This window comes from Theropithecus gelada, chromosome 14 (genome assembly GCF_003255815.1).
Source record: "Theropithecus gelada isolate Dixy chromosome 14, Tgel_1.0, whole genome shotgun sequence".
Lineage (NCBI taxonomy): Eukaryota > Metazoa > Chordata > Mammalia > Primates > Cercopithecidae > Theropithecus > Theropithecus gelada.
In genome coordinates, this window is record NC_037682.1 from 57,959,269 (window position 1) to 57,977,605 (window position 18,337).

The window sequence follows — 18,337 nt, forward strand, 5'->3', positions numbered from 1 at the left end:
ATCCAAGCTAAGCAGTGCTGAGGCCAGGATGTGACTAGGTAGTGACACCAACCCGTAGGACTATATGATCTTCAGCATTGCTCTGCAGCCTGGTAGTGAGTGGAGAAGTTGAAAGGTGTGTGATCATTTTGTATACATGGCAAACAGCCATAAAGATTTATGTGTTCATTACAGTAGTTGAGGATTTATCCTCTATTTTTGATCAGCAAGACTTGAACTCCTCAGGGACCATTCACCATCCTTTCACTTATTCAAGAAATATTTCTTAGGGAAATATTTCTACAATGAAATATTTCCACAAGAAATATTTCCACAAGAAATATTTCTACAATGGGCCGAATATTGTGCTGGGCTTTGTGGATATGCTCTTAAACAAGAAACATATAGTCCTTGCCCCAGAGTGGGGATAACACACAACACTGGTAAGTTATAATAAGTGCTAGGCAGGAAAAAGAAAGGATATGGAGTTAGAGAATAATAGGACTGGGACCACCTATTTGAGTTAGGGTGGCCAGGAAAGGTGTTTCTGAGAGGTAAGATTTGAAACCTCAAGAATGAAAAAGAACTGACTTGTTTCTGTAATCTCAGGGCCTTATACAAGCATCAGGCAGATATCCATGAAACGACTGAATAAATTGCTAAAGCCTCCCCTTTGGTGATGATACAGAAGTAAGGCCTTTCAATCAAATGAGAGAGTTAGGTATTTCCTGCATTTTCAGTAAAAGCTCCAGAGGTGGCTGCACAGAACTTCTGTGCATCTGAAAAAAGCCTTCTAGTTAGGGGAGAGTTCCATGGGAATGATTCCACAATAGTGCTGCATTATAGGGACACACATAAACACACACACTGGTGCATCCATTCACTTGGCCATGCTTGCACACATATATGCATGTCCATTAGCATGGCTACACACACAAGCATATGCACACTCATTTATAGAAAAACAGGCTCACTTATAAGAGTAGGCCCAGGGACCCAGACAACTGCATTTTGTCACAGTCAAGCTAGTCACCTCTCTCTGTGTGGTCACCGTGGAGAGCTGCTGTCCGGGAGAGCTGGCTGTGCAGACGCTCAATTTCTGCATCTTTCAGGGCCACCTGTTCTTGCAGCTGGGCGACTTCAGCCTGGAAAAGAAACAGAGGATCCCTACCAGGTCAGAAGGACTGCTAAATCATGATGAAGTGCCTCTCGTCAGAGTCCAGAGCCCATCAGGCACCAGGGTGAATCAGGAGTTAGGAGAAGAGGTGAGCAGTAGCAGGGGCTCACTGCCCTCTCTACAGGTGGAACTCTGCTGACTGAATTCACTCTTCTAGGCCATCCTGGCCCTCCCCCACAGCTCTGGACATCAATGTGCTTCTTCCCCTGCAACTTCCTACATGACCAGGTTTTCTCTCCCCTGCCCTGTGAGGACTGGGATTGTGATGAGGAGTTGGGATTGTGTGCAATGGGAGGGCTGTCCTTGGTGCAGAGGAGGATATTCTGGATGTGGTCTTCCTTCTCCCAAGATACTCATGCAATAACATTTAGAGACACCACTGTAACAAGTGCATGCAGCTTTCATCTTTCCAACCCACACAGAAAATACAGCAGAAGCCAAATCACCACTGGTGGAGAAAAGGTAAGCCAAGGGCTCCCTCCTTCAACACGCTCCTACCCTTTGGGCACAGTCACTGCCTCTCTCCAACGTCCAGGCATGTGTGCATGTTCACTCATATATAGACGTACAAACATTCAGGAGTGCTTAATTTACATACTTTGGCAAAAAAGCATGTATACACAGCTCATAAGTACACACATACATTCATATTTGCACACACACAGGCAGCTGCACTAGATGGTTCCCAGGTCGCAATTAAGTAGTGCAGGTTAAATTTCATACACAACACTAGGTGTGGTTGTTCATGCTTTCCCATACTCATTAGGAGATCAGAATGTATAGGTCCTGTCCCAAGAGGTACCTGGATTTTGGAGTCAAACAAACCTTGATTCTCTTTAGTTGGGTGACCTTGGGCAAGTAAGTTAACCTTTCTGAGTCTCAGCTCACCTATAAAATGGGAAAAACTACACCTACTTCATGGGACTGCAATAAGGCTTAAGATAATGGTTATGAACGACCTAGTCCAATATTTAGTATATACTAAGAGCTCAATAAATGCTACTGCTATTTGCTCCTCTCATCCTATTCTTTTCTTTGTGGATAATTGGTTCAATTCTCTCTGCATCAAACCAGGTAAGAAAAGGGATGAGCATCGAATGTGGAGTTGGTCAATAAAAGACAGCAAAGGCTTCTCCTCTGGCCACCCCTTCCCCATGTGTTGGCCCTATCATGTCCCACCTTTGGTCCTCAAGGTCATAGTATGAGCTGTTCATTTCCACAAAGGCCCAAGTTAATATTTGAACAACCCCAAGTAATTAAGTGAATACTGGCCCTGTTGGCAACTCTGTTGCTGGACAGGCCTTGTGTTCAGTTTCAGCACAAAGACTGAGCACCCACCCTGATCAGCCCCTGCGCTCACTTTCTTACATCAAATCCTCACAAGAAACCACCTGAGGAAACAATATCTCCGTAAGTCATCAGGAAGCAAACGGGAGTAATACAAGATTCTGTGTCAGTCACAGAGCTACTTGGTGACCAGGCCAGGATGCAAACCCTGGCCTGCCTGCTCCAGTGTCAGGGCTCCACCCACCACCGCATGTCTGCTTCTGAGTTAACAGGACAGATGAAGGCCACTCTTACCAGGCTTGGGCTCCCTGAGCTCACCTCAAGGGTTTCTGAATCACCTTCCCTAACATCCCCCAAATAGGACAGGGATGACCATATAAAGAGATGACAAGGGGTAGGGTTTCCTTATTCCAACGTTCATAATGAAGCACTGCCCCTCTACTCACAGAGGCCAAGAGCTGGGTCCTGCTGTGCAACCCGCTTGCTGAGACATGCAGCTATGGAGCAGTTTATCAGAGCTCACTCAAGGCAAAGATGCCCATGGGCTTATGACTCATGGTGACAATGGCTTCTGAAGATATTAGCTTTGGGAGTCTCAAATCCATTTCTACAAAGGCCAGATGATTCTTGAAAGATATTCCTTTAACTTTTCTTGTACCTCTCCACACCCATTTCTCCCTTTCTTTGTGGACAAGATGGGCACTGGTCTCTGTCAGAAATCTGGATACCTGATGCTTGTCTGCTGGCCCCACAGTTGGGAATTCAGCAGTGTGGACTGATCAAGACAGAATCTAGCACCTGGCACTATGAGGGCTCTTCTTCCTGAGCCCTGCCTCTAGGGGAGGTCCTGTAGGTATATACAATGGACCCTACAGACCAAGTGACTGGGTCCAACCTGCCTTGTGCTAATTTCCACAGAAATAGGCCAGACTCTATAGGGGCTCTGTTATCCTTTGAACGATCTCTGTCCCCACAGTTGGGAAGGCCAAGAACAGTCCAGAGACCTACTTGACTGTGTATGTTACTGCCACTTGACTGTGTATGCTACTGTCTGAGTCCCTGCAGATGCTGTGCCTCATTAAACCCAGGGACCATGCCCTACTGTCATTGCACTGGGAGATGAATCCCCTTCAGGGACTGAGAGGCCTTAAGCAGAAAAGTGAAAAACTTCCAAAAACAGTGCTGGTTTTCTCTGCAGGGAATCAGGATGAGGTTGGAAACAACATGAAGGCACAGGAATGACACAGACCCAGATGTGAACCTCAGCTTGGCCATGCTGAGCCTCTGTTTCCTTCCCAGTCAAGTGAGAATTAAAAAATATATACCTCACTAGGTGATTTTATGGATTATATGATCAAATGTGTGCAAATAGCTTGGTACATTCTGGCACATAGGAAGTGCTCCACACCTGGTAGTTATTAAATAACCCTTAGCATCTCAAAGGTCTACATGCCAAGGCAAAGAGCTGGGGTAATTTAAAAAGAAAAGTATTATTTGGTTTTACGACAGAGGGTGTACAACTTCAAAGGTTTCCCCAAGACAGGGCTTGTTTGAGTGGGGCATTGTGATGGAAGGTTCTGAGCTACTGGACAAAACCAGTGCCCCTAGAGCTGGTGCCTGTGAAGCATACACATACACAACTACACTCAGATACACACAGGCCAGGACACAGATGGGTCTGATTGCCTAGGCTTGGTACCAAATAGCTGTAAAATCCTGGGAAAGTTAAATCTCTCTGTGCATCCATTTCATTATCTGTAAAATGATTAATCAAATTATTTTACATGTATACACTAGATTACATATTTACATATGTTCAGTGCTTTATTTTGATAACATGAGAAGTCATAAAATTTTAAATAATAGCATGATACAAAATTGCATATAAATTATCAACAATAAAAATTAAGAGACAGAGATAGGGAGACCCTGATGTTTGAATATTTCTTCCTGCCAAATCTCATGTTCAACTGTAATCCCCAGTATTGGAGGTGGGCCCTGGTAGGAGGTGAATGGATCATGAGGGTAGATTTCTCATGAATGGTGGTGCCACCCTCTTGGTGCTGTCCTCGCAATTGTGAGTGAGTTTTCACGAGATGAGGTTGTTTAAAAGTTTGTGGCACCTCCTCTCGTCTCTCTCACTTGCTCCTGCTTTTGCCTTCTGCCATGACTGAAAACTCCCTAAGGCTTCACTAGAAGCTGAGCGGATGCGACCAGCATGCTTCCTGTAAAACCTGCAGTACTCTGAGCTAATTAAACCTCTTCTTTATAAATTACCTAGTCTAAGCTATTTACTTGTAGCAATGCAAGAATGGCCTGACACAGACCTAAAACAGAAGAGAATACATGGAAGGAAATATTAGCACTGGTAGTACCTGGGTGGTATGAGTGCTTTTGATTCCTTTAATTTTTTATGTTTTGAACATTCTCTATAGTGTGTGTTACTGTTTTTATAATAATTAGCAATTAACCTGCACAAAAAATAAAAATACAAAGTAGAAGTTAAGAAAATTCTAATAAAAACGATCCAGTAATGCCCTTGGGTGGCACTGCAGACACAGTAGGGGAAGGCAGGTGTGAGCCTCCCATCTCCCCATACTCCCCAAAGGAAACCTAACTGTAGCCTAATGTAAACTTCCTGAAATTTAAATAACAATTCACCGTTTTAAAATCCAATGTGCAGGCCAAAAAAATTCATGGGCTACTTGTAACCCACTAGTTTTGATCTCTGCACTTTAGTATAGGAACAGAAGGAAGAAACAAAGAGGGGAGGGAAGAAATTTATTTCACAATATAATTTATTTTTGGTGTCCTTTAAATTGCAGGCTCCCTAGTTTAAGAGAAACATGATTTGATTGAAGAAATAATTCAAAGCTTATATCATTTTTAGGATTATATTTTGTGCCAAATATAAAGCATGCCTATTTTTTGAAAAACTGATTCTAGAAGGGACTACTGAATTTAAAATGATGCATCCAACATCTGCTTTAGGACTCATGACTCACTGCTTGCCACTCACTTGCTCCCCCACTCCTAGCCCCTTCTTGGTCCAGCTTCAGCCAGGCATTATGGGGTGCAGGGAGAGGAAGCAGACTGGGTTACTACACTTGAGCAATTCATAATCTCACAGGCTTTCTCCATGAGGATCTTTCCTGGATCAAGTCTGTCTGCTGCCCAATCTGGGCACTGTTGTGTGTCCACACTGGAGGGCTGATTTGCATTTTCAAACTTAGGCTACTGGAAACCCCCAAGCTGGAATGCAGACCTTCTCCACAAGGCCCTCGTACTCTCTCCGTAAGCATCAGGAGTGCCATTTACCTTAGTGGCCTTTAGCTTCCATTCATACTGATTCCGTTCATTTTCCAATTCTTCCACTTTGATTTTGAGGTGCCTGAGCTCTTGCAGTAACTCCTAGAGGGATGAGGGAGAAAGACAAAGTTCTGATGGTTAAAAGATGTGCTCTTGATTTACCAACTTGGTTAAGCTCATGCATAGGGGATGCAGCAACCACATCAAGCTCCACATAGCAGCTTTAATCTTTAAACAAGGCCCTTGTTTCAGGAAAGCTGTATGGCCATTAAAAAACAAAGGCCAGTGCGCTCCAGACATAAGAAAGTGAAAACTTTCCTTTTAGTTTTAGAACCTGTTCTGCCTGCCCCTTTCTCTGACATCTATGTCCTCTGCGGGGTATGCCAGCATCACACACATGAGTATAGGCAGGCAGGCGAGGCTTTGGAGTGGGAAGAACAGAGCTGCTGAAATGAGGCAGCTTCTTCCCTGTGATGCAAAGTAGTAGGAAACAGGCTAATTGGGAGCATCTCTCTGTGCTGGGAGTGAAGGAAGATAGAAGAAGGTGCCTGTGATCCTGGAAGGCCTCACAGAGGAAAAAAATGAAACCCTAAGGGAACAAACGTTAAGGGCCAAATATAGATGTCATAATGGGTGTTCCAGTTCAGAAGAAGATAATAGTTTGAAGAAAGAAGGGAGGGAGAAAGCATCCAGGGAGGAGTAAAGATAGGAGACAGAAAGGGAGATAACTCATGGGGCTGGAGCTGAGGATGGGTGTAGGTACACAGTGGAAGATGAGGCTGAGAAGTTAAGGTGAGGCCCTAAGGTAAAGGCTTGAGGATGAGAATACATATGATGAGTTCTGATGCCATTCTTTGGACAGTAGTGAGTCACTGAAGGTTGCTGAGTGGGGAGGTGACAGAAACAATTTTCTCTTACATGGAATTCAAGCCCCTATATTCTGACTCCAGGACCCTTGTTTGTAAAACTACTCCTTCTATAAAGATGACTCCACTAAGCACTGTTATCTTGAACCAAGATTCTCTTAACAGACAATTAGTCCTGCTGACTAGCTCCCATCAGAAGAATTGGCATAAAGATAATTATTTCCATAGGCTTTCTGAACTGCAGTCTCACACAACAAACTTCCTACTTAACATCACATGGATGCTCACAGGCATCTCCGGACCGTCATGTGCCAAGTGGAATCCTCAACTCCCCTCCTAGTTACTCTCATCTTACTAAATGCCATATCCATCGATCTAACAGCTTATCCAGAAACATAGGATCTATCCTCAGCATCTCCCTCTCCTTCCTCCCCTATGTATGCAGTTCATCCCCAAGTTTTATTAATTCTACTTCCAGGAAAACGACTTGAATGTCGCCTTTCTTTCCCACTCAGGCACCACCACTCTGGTCTAGCAATTAGCACTGACAGCCTGGACAGTCAATTCATTGGTTGCTTCTTGGTTGTCTTGCTCCTCTCAAAGCAGTTGACCCCGTGGCATCTGGGAGAGCGATATGATCAAACCATACATTAGATCACGGCACTCCCATGCTTCTCAAAGCTCATAAACTTCAACACATGACCTGACACCTCCCTGCCTGCCTCTTGGATCACTCTTTCTCCCTAGTTATGCTCTAGCCACATGGATAATTTTCAGTTCCTCTCTCCAATTTAGGTGTTTGCAGGTAACATTCCCTCTGTCTTGAATTTTCTGCCAGGTTAACTCCTGCCCATCCTTCAGGTCTCCCTGAGTAAATCTATCCTGACCTCCATACTATATCAGGCTCCTCTGCTATATTCTCTTGTACTTCCTACATAATATGCAATTAAATATTTATTTGTATGACAGCTAACAGCTAGCTCTCCTCCTAAGCTGTAAACTCCATGAGGCATTTGCTAACCTCTGATTATCCTGCAGTGCCTGGCACATAGTAGGTATGCACAATTTGTCAATGAATGCACACGTGAAACTCAACTCATTATTTAACTGGCCTGGAGGTCTTGGCCTTCTGAGATCATCCACCACGAAGTGACATTGCTTACCCTTGAATTTCGTAGGGTCATTTATTAAGATTGCCTTCTAGCTGAGGTGAGCATTTGCTGATGCCCACTAAAAACAAAACAAAGAAAACTTCTGGCCAGGCACGGTGGTTCACGCCTGTAATCCCAACACTTTGAGAGGCTGAGGTGGGTGGGTCACTTGAGATCAGGAGCTCGAGACCAGCCTAGCTAACATGGTGAAACCCTATCTTTACTAAAAATACAAAAATTAGCCAAGTGTGGTGATGAGTGTCTGTAATCCCAGCTGGAAAAAAAAAAAAAAAAAAAGGAAAAGGAAACTTCTCAGCTAAGGCTATTGCATCCATGATCTGCATCACTGGATATCAAGGCCTCAGTTACCTGCTTTGACTTGCAGCAGACCCTGAATCATTCTCTGAGAACATTATTGGCCCTGCCTGAGAGGCTCCAATGCCCACAAGTTGGGGGTTCTTCTGCTCAGCCTTGTATCCTAGCCAGGCTACTCAGTCTGTTGGAGAGGGTGTCAGGCCAGCTGATATCAGAATCGGAAGTATGCAGGTTCCTACTGCCTGAGGAGCTGCCACTGTGGGTACACAGCGATCATCCTCTCCAGGCTCTGTGACCTCTGGAACATCCTCTTCCTTCCATGTTACTTGTTGTCCATCACTGACTACCAACATGAGTACATGCACATTTTACCTTCCTTTAAAAGTCTTGCTGGAGTAACCTACTCAACATAGGTCATGCGCCAACACCCTCTCAAGGCTTCTCTATCCAAATCTACATTTACATCTTGACTTTCCTATTTTCCCCCTGTCCTTTAATGCAGCAGGAAATCTTTCCCACCGAATCCCTCCCCCCAACACCTATGTCTAGATTTTCAACAGGCTCTCTAATTGAGTATGGACCATAGTAACTTCCTACAGAGCCAGGGTACCCTCTGTAGTACTCATGGCTGCTGTGACCTCGGTCTTTTCTTGGGGAGCTTCCAAGTCCTTTTCAACAGTAGGCCTCCTTAGAGGCATAGGCTTGTCTCTGCTGAAGCTGCTATCACCTGCCATGAGCAAAGTCACAGAGGACCAGGTCATCCCCATGTGGAGAGCCAAGTCCACAGTCCCAGTCAGATACAGCCCCGCATGGCCCAGTGGTTATAAAATCAGCCTGATGTGATTATGTGGGGGGGATTTTTCCTGGAAGTTCAGATGACGACTTAATTATTCACAGCACATGAAAACTTGCATTTTATTTTTTCACTGGGGGTAAACATAAACTTGAAAGGATTCTTTTCATAATACTTTTTTTTCCTTAAAAAAAAATCATGTGAAACAAAACTTTGTTTAATCTCCCAGCCTGGGAGGAGGAATCAGTATCTGAGTCATATACATGGGAAGGGGAATCATGAGGCTTCCTGTGGCACAAATGCCCCATCACTCAGAGCACCTGGTGCACCTCATTCCCAACCCTTAAGGAGATGAGTGCCACCTGTTTGAGGGTTGGCCTCACCTGCTCAGACCCTGCTCAGTGAGGGTCACTGAACTCACTTCACATCCCAAGAGGACTGAGTGAGTCCAAGCTCTGCCCAGAGGTAACAACAGATCCATGCCAAGCCACTGCACTCTGTTCTGGTTAGGAGAAACCCCAGCCCCTCCACGAGTGAAATGCCCCACACACGCATGCTCTGGTATACTTAAGTGTGGTTCCTACAGGTGACCCCTCCCAACAGGCACAGTCCTGGCCGCAGGACTGGGACTCGGCCACACCGTCACTGGCCGCTACCTCCTCAGGGTGGCCCCTACTGTGTAACAGGCGCTCTTGAATCTGCCTGTGGATGTCCAGCTGCAGCCTACACATCTGCTCCTGCAGCTCACTGATCACATTCAGAACCGACTGTAGGAAGGAAAAGAAAGAAGAGAAAAGCGCTCCAGGTCAGACAGCTCTCAGATGCAGAACTCCTTAAGAGAAAAGCACAGAGGTGCATGGGGCAGGGAGGAGGTGGCACCCAGTGGTCACTGTCGACAGCCCTCCACTTTCCTCACCAGAACCAAAAGACATGGCATTTTTCCTCAGGCCTGCCCCATCCAGGTGCCTGTCTGGCAGTTCAAACAAATCCCCAACAGCTCCTTTGTGCCATACTGTTGTGTCAACACCGAGATATGGAGTCTAGAAGAAACCCTTCATCCAAGCAGAAGCAATAGCAGATGTGGGTGCACACCGGGGCACACACACAAACACATCCCCTCTCCACATATGCATGATACACATACTGACTCCCCTTACCCAAACACCCAGTGTGTCAGCACGTATGCACAGGCGACATATGGCACACATAACACTTATCCATGACAATATGTACCTAAACTCTGAACTCGGTCAGGCACCAATATGCTATTTCAGTGTCTTCATCTTACATTCCTCCATCTTGTTTACAAGATTATCCCAAGCAACGTTTTTGCAACACTTCAGTGAAATGTGGATTTACCTGGTCTACCACAAGACACATTCCTGGCCAAACTGATAAGGCCAATCTAATGTGACTCACTCCTCGAGGACACCAATCCCCACTGATCACATTCAGAACCGACTGTAGGAAGGAAAAGGAAAAAACTTTGTCTCCTAGCTTCTTGCAAACCATCATAGAGTTGGCCCCAAACTCAATAGACTAAAATTTATTGAATCTATCACACTTTTGCCATTTTGAAAATCAAGAAGGAAATGGTTCCAGTTTTCTAGAAACATTTGATTTTCCTGATTCCTTAAAGTTAACTTATAGCAAGCACTTTGGGGGACTACTGTCCTAAATTTTTTGTACCTGTCAGAGGCATCCATGGAATCAAGTCCATTTTTTCTTTGTTTTTCTTATTAAGAACATAACTGTGTGTGTGGTGTGTGTGTGTGTGTGTGTGTGTGTGTGGCTTTGTGTTGTCCTCAGCATTATCCTTTAGTTTGGGATGTCCCCTTCCTGACACTGGTCATGCAGGTGCACTTTTGTCTTTAGCGTATGTCCTTTCTGCCTTTTGTACAAGCCCCTCTGAAAACTACTTCCTTTCAAGAGACCTCTAAGCTCTTCCTTTTTATTGGTATTATCTGTGAGATTGCACAGTCAGAATTATATTTAAGTAGTTCAACATTCTTGGGTCTTCCTCTATTTGAGAGTTCCCCATCCATTTTATTTTTAAACTGTCAGAGTTATGACTGACCCAAGTTTACAGTGCATGTCTGTTTATGCCTAGTTTTTTCCGTGCTCACCCTTGTGAACATTCAAGTAACAATAACCACTTTCTCTCAAGGTACCTATCACTTTTACTTCATAAACCAGTGCCTCCTTTTGCTTCAATATTGGAGCTAGAATGGCAGTTTTCCTAGTTTTGTCTTCTACCCTCTGAGTAGAGTGTAAGCAAGTGAGAAAAACAAACAAGTAAACATTCAAATGCTTCAGAATTCAGCTGGGAGACATTTAGGAGCTAACCAAGTAAGTTGCTGCTCCCCTTCCTCCATCACTGCCCCTTGTGTGCATCAGTCTGGAGACCTGCATCAGGAACACATCTGTTTTCCTCCCTCTGCTCAGCGTCTGGTGTACCCAAAACTTCTGGGCTACTCTGCTTTAATTCTCCTGAGCCATGTGTTGTCACTGTTTTATGGTATGTCTGTCCTCAGGCTTGGCATTTCAACTTAGCTTTATAATTTTTTTTTTTTTTTTTTGAGACAGAGTCTCGCTCTGTCTCCCAGGCTGGAGTGCAGTGGCGCGATCTCGGCTCACTGCAACCTCCACCTCCCAGGTTCAAGTGATTCTCATGTCTCGCCTCCCAAGAAGCTGGGACTACAGGCACACAATACCATGCCTGGCTAATTTTCATATGTTTTAGTAGAGACAGGGTTTCACTATGTTGGCCAGGCTGGTCTCAAACTCCTGACCTCAAGTGATCCACTCTCCTCGGCCTCCCAAAGTACTGGGGTTACAGGTGTGAGCCACTACACCTGGCCTAGCTTCATAATTCTTTATGTCCAGGGCTGGCCCATCTCCTCTCTTAACAGGTCTGTTTCCCTCCCATAAAGCAGACCCTTTTGTAGCTCTATTCCATTCTGGGTCCCACATCATGATGTCTAGGTGGCATTTATGAGGTTATAATTGCTGTCCTGTGTTGTAACCTCAGCTCACTTTGTTTTTTAATCACACTTTGCCAACCATTAAAGTTCTTCTTTATGGTTCTTTTCTGTGTGAAACTACTGAGCACCTCCTGTAATCACAGTTGTTCCCAATTCCATCTTACCTGTTAATCTTGTATATAATTTTACTTAGTTCTTTCTTCTTTTTTCAGGCTCAGTTTAATACTGTCCTGGCACTCTTATGCATTACATTGCTCATGGGAATATAACCTCTATGTTCTAGAGAGGGCAATTTGGAAATATCTGTCAAAATGTCAAGTTCGCGTACTCCTTAACCCATAAACTCCACATCAATATCTTTACATATATACAAGATTATTCACTGCAGCATTATTTGTAATAGCAGAAACTTGGAAACCACCTCAATGTCCACTGAGAGAGGACTGGTTAAATAAATTAGGCTATAGTTGGATGGTAGAACAATATGCAGACATAGATATGAATGAAGAAGTTTTTAAAAACATACTTGGTGTAAAAAGAACTCCAAGACTACTAAATTTAAAAAGAAAGGTCTAGAATAGTGAACATCTGTATAAAAATGAGGGGAAGTGTGTGTGTGTGTGTGTATCCACATGAATGTACTTGTCTACACATAATATAACTCTGGAAGGATACAAACTGATGGTACTGGTTCCTGACTGCTGACTGGAGGACAGGTGTTGAATGACATCTTTTGCTATATGCCCTTTTGAACTCTTGATTTTTGAATTGTGGGAGTATATTTCCTATATTGATGCAAATGAGTAAAGAAAGAAAATAAAAGCAAGAATAACAAAACTCTCCTCATTAGGCCAGCTCATCTCTGAGCAAACACAATCTTCCCAGATCTTGCTCTGTAGTCCAAGTCCATCATTCTGTTGCCTCAGTTCAGAAATCAGAATCCCTTTCTCCCAAGGTCCTAACCACAAGAAAGAAGAAATGATTGGCATCATCACTTGTGCTATAAGATGTGTCCATTTTCTGCAGGAAATCCTAAAGATTCTTTCCTGTTCTCTTCTTGCTCACACGTACCCCTGATCAGTTGGGCTGACTCCCCTTCCTAGCATATCTGGGGTCCTTGCTCCCTTCTTAACAGGCTGTTCTGGTAACTACTCACAGAACCCTCCAGTTACCACAGTGGGGTCCAGCTGCAGGTTGCCGGCACCCCCACAGCATGGGGAAGCCAGATTCCTTTCTCAGAGAAGACCCATCTGAGCAACACGCCTATGCAATGCTTTGATCTGTGTCCACACACAGGTTTCCCTTTACCTCTGGATCTCTTTCTTTCATGCTCCATCCCCTTATTGTGGTATTTACTTTCCATGTCAATCATTCTTCCATAGTCCTGCTTTTCAGGAGTACATCTAATTTATCCAATCTTCAGTACCCTCATATGACACTGAACCATTGCAAAAGGCTGATGAGAAAAGGTAAACAGGAAACCTAGTATTCATCCAAATCTCATTTGGGCCACTACTCATTCCTGAGCAAGGCTGGCCATCAAGGAACCTGTGCCTGCAAGTCCTCAAGTCTTACAGAATGACTGTCAGTAATCATTTCCACAACTTAAACAGCAAGATGCTGGCTTGGGCTATGATCAGAATCAGAGCAGAAGGAGCAGTCTGCAATGCTCTTGCCACCAGCGTTCTCTTCTTTTCATTAAAACATAAAACAGAATTTGAGGATAAAGCCTGAGCTAAGCTGAGGAGGTTTATTTCAGATCTGGCTACCTCATACCTAAGGGGAAAAAAAAAAAAAAAGAATCCTGCCTGTTCCAAACCATACACAATGAGCCCTTAAGCTAAATACATTCACCGGAAAAAAACAGCCGCAGTACAGTATGGAAAGCAGCATTCCCTTTATTCATGCAATTACAACATCTGATGACCTCAGCTAGCAAAATGTCTCACTCAAAATAAACATCTCCATGCACATGACAATAGTGCAGCTTAAGCAGCACTCTGTGGTTTTAAACCCCTGGTGCTCCAGATACTCACAAATAGAGGTAGAAGTTCTGGCATACCAGCAAAGATTATGTGCAATTACAAGAATGAGGAATTTGTTTCAGATCATGTGGCCGCTCACTGATTATCACAGGTTTGCACAGCCTGCAGAATTCCTCCACGTGGAAACCTAATATTTGTACTAGCAACTGGAAAGGGCTGTTATCTGGTAGAATTGAGGCCAGACACTCAGAGTCTACGTTGCCTTATGCATGAACAGACCAATGAAAAACAAAAACAAGAAATTCAGATTTAAAAATAATCCTTCAGAAAAGAAAGAAAAAAGCAAACAGCAAGATGACTGTGTTAGTGCTTCTTATCCCAGAAGCGGGAGCTCTCCTTCCTTTCTGATGTCCCTTTAAAAGGATTGCATTATCCCAGCTTGGTGCTAACTCTGCATACTTCCACAGATGGGCTGACTTTAATACTCACACCCCCCACCCCTCATGCACGGATCCCAGAGGTGACTGGTGTAGAACCAGGTATATGACCCAAATTGACCCAATGAAATGCACTCCTGGGGCTTTTGCTGGAACCTTTGAGAAAGCACCTCTTTGACTGCAGAAGTTGCCTGGCTGGTAGGATATCATTCTGGAGCTACCAATGGCTATCTGTGTCACCACTTGGGGAGAGTCTTCTTGAGAACAAGGCTAAAACAGAACCAAGTGATACAACTGAGACTAATTTCTAGTGACACTGTGAGATTACCTGGATCTAGTCATATTGCATTTTTTAAACCCTAGACTTTTCAAGTTACGTGACATAGGTCTCTCTCCTCCCTTTTTTTCTTGATTTTGAGTTGAGTGTCTGCCACTTTAAGCCTTCTCACAGAGTTTATGGAATTCTGCCCCCGAAGTCCTAATGTGTGTTCACACACAATTATGCATGTTGAAACATTGGTAAAATAACTTTAAACCAGAAGAAAATTCAGTTACTTATCCCTGAACATTTAATTCAACTAACACTCCACACAGATTAGCTTTCAGGCTGTATAAACTTTGCAATATGTAAATAACGTATCTATGTCTACATTTTCATTTCCAACATGCTTAACAATACTATCAGTAAGTGATCAATAAAAGCTAACTATTACTATGCTAAGAGTTCCACATACATTGTCTCATTCACTCCTCAGAATAACCAAAGAAATTGGAAGTATTACTACCTCCATCTTACAGAAGAAGAAACGGGTTTGGGAGGTTAAATTACTTGTCCCAGATCACAAAGCCACTGAGCTCAGTTTAAAGCCAGCAGATCTGATTCATCAGCCTGGACTCTTAATCAATACAAGCTACTGTTCTCAGCTTATTGGGGATATCTTCTTTTGGAAACTGTACTTCTAATTAATGAACATGTTCTCAAAAGCAATGCAAGGACTATGCTCGCACATTAGAAATATTCTAATCACCAGTGTGTTTACTCAGCAAACATGGCAGATTTCAGTGTGCACTAATGCTGGCACTTATCAGAAGGGAACAATATCTGTCTTTGGCCTAAATGTAGGAAGGAGATGAAGACATACCAGGTACTGACAAAATGCCAAATACTATGACAGGTACTTAACTTTCATGATTTTATTTGGACTTTACCACACAGTTATCCATTTTACTGCTAACAAGTAGTTAGGTCAGTAAATGAGCAAGGTGTTTCTAAACCTAAAACCTGTCTTCTTTCATATCTCTCATTGTTGGTGTGAATACAAGAACTTAAAGGTAGAGGCACAAGAAGACGGTTATCTAAGGTTAAAACAGGCTGCCTGCTCTCAAAGGAGTCTGAGTCTAAAATTCTGTAAACATTTATTTTAAAAAGTCTGGCATGTTTCCAGCCAATGGCATACAAAGACTGAAAAACAAAATTAGGAAAACATTCTCTAAGAGAAGGCCTTCAGATGGCCGCTCCATAAGACCCATCAGGAGAAAAGAAACACATAACCTGAGGTTCCACCTGGGTCAGGGAAATGCACGTCAAGAAATGTTTCCAGACTCCTTGGATCTAGTGACAATGGGCTGTTGGGAGGCCAACTTCATTATGGTACGTCGTCATTTCCTTGGTTCTCACAGAAGACATCTTGTGTCCCTCCATAGTTTGTCTTATTCTTCCCCAACTATTGCTTCTCTTTCCATCCTTGTCAGCAGTCTGAGGGCAGATAAAGCCTTAGAGCCAAAACTGGGTGGTTTGGATATTGCTGAAATTTGCAGCCACAGCAAAACTTGATAACTTGGTATTAACAGATCACTGCATCTCTAGTGCATAGATATTTCTGGCACCCAATAGCTTCCAGGCTGGGAGTTGACAAGACAGCCTAAATTCACATTATGACAGCCTTCTCAGGTCTGAGCTTAAGACAGTACAAGTTCACCCTCACCTCTGCTTTTCTCTGCTTCTCCTCCTGCTCTCTCTGCTCCTTCTCCATGCCAACCAGCTTGAGCTTCAGCTCAGACACTTCAGTCATCAGATCAAGCTTCTGGGTCTCAAGAGATGTGCGGCTTAGCAGCTCCTGCAAGCAAAAACAGATCTTGAAATCAGAAACCACCATGGCAATAAGAACAGCTCTGGCTTCATCTACAGCACATAAGGCAATACCTAAATTGTGTGTTCAACAACACAGAATTGAGACTGGTACATATGAGTCACAGGCCTATTATGGATGGGCCTGGGCTGATGCTGGGCTATCAGGAATAGCACACCCCCGATACCACCCACTATGCTTTGATAGACAAGGTGAGCTACATTTCTCAAATATGTTTGCCCATAGAGACCATTATTCATTATTTCCATATAGAGAAAAGCGAATGGATACTTTCAAAGAACCAAATTTATCAATTTTTTTAAAAGACAAAGCAGCAGATCCTCTCTATCAAAACAAACAAAAACGCTTAACAATATATTTTTTTCAAAGCCAAAATTTCTAGATCACTTTCTGGGCTCAACCAATGCTCAGCCCAGTCTTCAACATGTTTGAATACAGGACTTCACTGCAATGAACCTAGACAGGAGCTAGAGCACAAAGTAGATGTTCAAAGAGTATTGAATGATTACATATGAATCTTATGTGAGATGGATCTTTCCTGGGCTATTCCAAAATTATAATCTGGCCACTCTGGAATGTAAATAAGATTGTTCTTTCCCAATTGTGAGGACAGACCAGGAAGCTTATTACTAGTCTTGCCATCACTAGAACAGTAGCAGACTATAACCAAATAACCCAGGTCTTTGACAACAAACCTGTCACTAATAAAAACACTTAATAAGCATAAACAAGGTAAAAAATAAAGATGATAGACAAGACACCCACTTAGAACTAATATGATTATAAAGGACCTCAAAAATCAGGAGCATTTCCTAAAGTCCAGGGCAACATATTTTTTCCATTGGCAAAGGACAATGTCCTGTAAGGTCCAAAATCCTGGCACATGGTAGACACTGGCTACACAGGTTGTGGCAAGAATAGACACAGCAACCAGGAATAGCAATGGGCCAAATGAACAGAAGAATATGCAATATCCTGCCATGGTTTGACCATTTTGTATCATCTTGGGCAACCCAAGCTCAGCACAAGAATGGCAATCTCAACACCCTGACTCAGCCACTACGAGGTCACAGATTTGGAACTGTCCTCAGATCATGAATCAAACCATGCAGGACAGAAATTTTTGACTCGGAATACATGATTCCCCAGGCCAACAGCCTGGGAAACAGCCTACCTGGAAAAGGCAGGCAACAAACTGTTCATCTGCTAGTCTGAGGGGATGGGTATCTATCTAGAAGTCCAGCAACTCAGCATAATAAGCTCCCCAAGCTCTGGGACTAAGGAGGCCAGCTCTTCCTGGGCCAGCCGGACTGGAAGCTGGCTCACAAGGCAGAGGCAGAGCACTGCAGCCAGAGCACAGGCTACTTGGCCACTAGGAGTCAGCCAGATGAGTGTGTCCAATGCACTGGAGAACTGAAATATTTTGAGTGCCTCTTCTGTACCAGAGACTGCTGGTGCTTTTGTATACATCTTCTTAATAAACCCTCCCAGTGAGTTGGCAGTAAATATTATCCCAATTCTACAGATGAGGAAATAGGCCAAGAGAGAGTATGTAAATCTTTTGGCCAAGGACACAAGCCAATCAGCAGCCAAGTTAGTTTTTCTTTTTTTTTTTTTTTTTTTTTTTTGAGATGGAGTCTCGCTCTGTAGCCCGGGCTGGAGTGCAGTGGCCAGATCTCAGCTCACTGCAAGCTCCGCCTCCCAGGTTTACGCCATTCTCCTGCCTCAGCCTCCCGAGTAGCTGGGACTACAGGCACCCGCCACCTCGCCCGGCTAGTTTTTTTTGTATTTTTTAGTAGAGACGGGGTTTCACGGTGTTCGCCAGGATGGTCTCGATCTCCTGACCTCGTGATCCGCCCGTCTCGGCCTCCCAAAGTGCTGGGATTACAGGCTTGAGCCACCGC

The 18,337-nt window shown here is 43.8% G+C and overlaps 1 protein-coding gene across 9 annotated transcripts in view; it reads right to left on the bottom strand.

The window, feature by feature from the left end:
* Positions 1-18,337, bottom strand: part of PPFIBP2 (PPFIA binding protein 2) — a 144,823-nt gene that overhangs the window by 30,779 nt on the left and 95,707 nt on the right. For 8 of the 9 annotated variants that reach the window (XM_025355980.1, XM_025355985.1, XM_025355984.1 and 5 more), the window contains 3 exons: positions 16,269-16,400; positions 5,762-5,854; positions 1,013-1,124 (listed from right to left, as the gene is read on the bottom strand). In XM_025355980.1, the coding sequence (XP_025211765.1) occupies positions 1,013-1,124; positions 5,762-5,854; positions 16,269-16,400 (337 nt within the window). Of the gene's footprint in view, positions 1-1,012; positions 1,125-5,761; positions 5,855-16,262; positions 16,401-18,337 lie in introns of all 9 variants that reach the window. The other variant, XM_025355982.1, reaches the window with a different exon arrangement.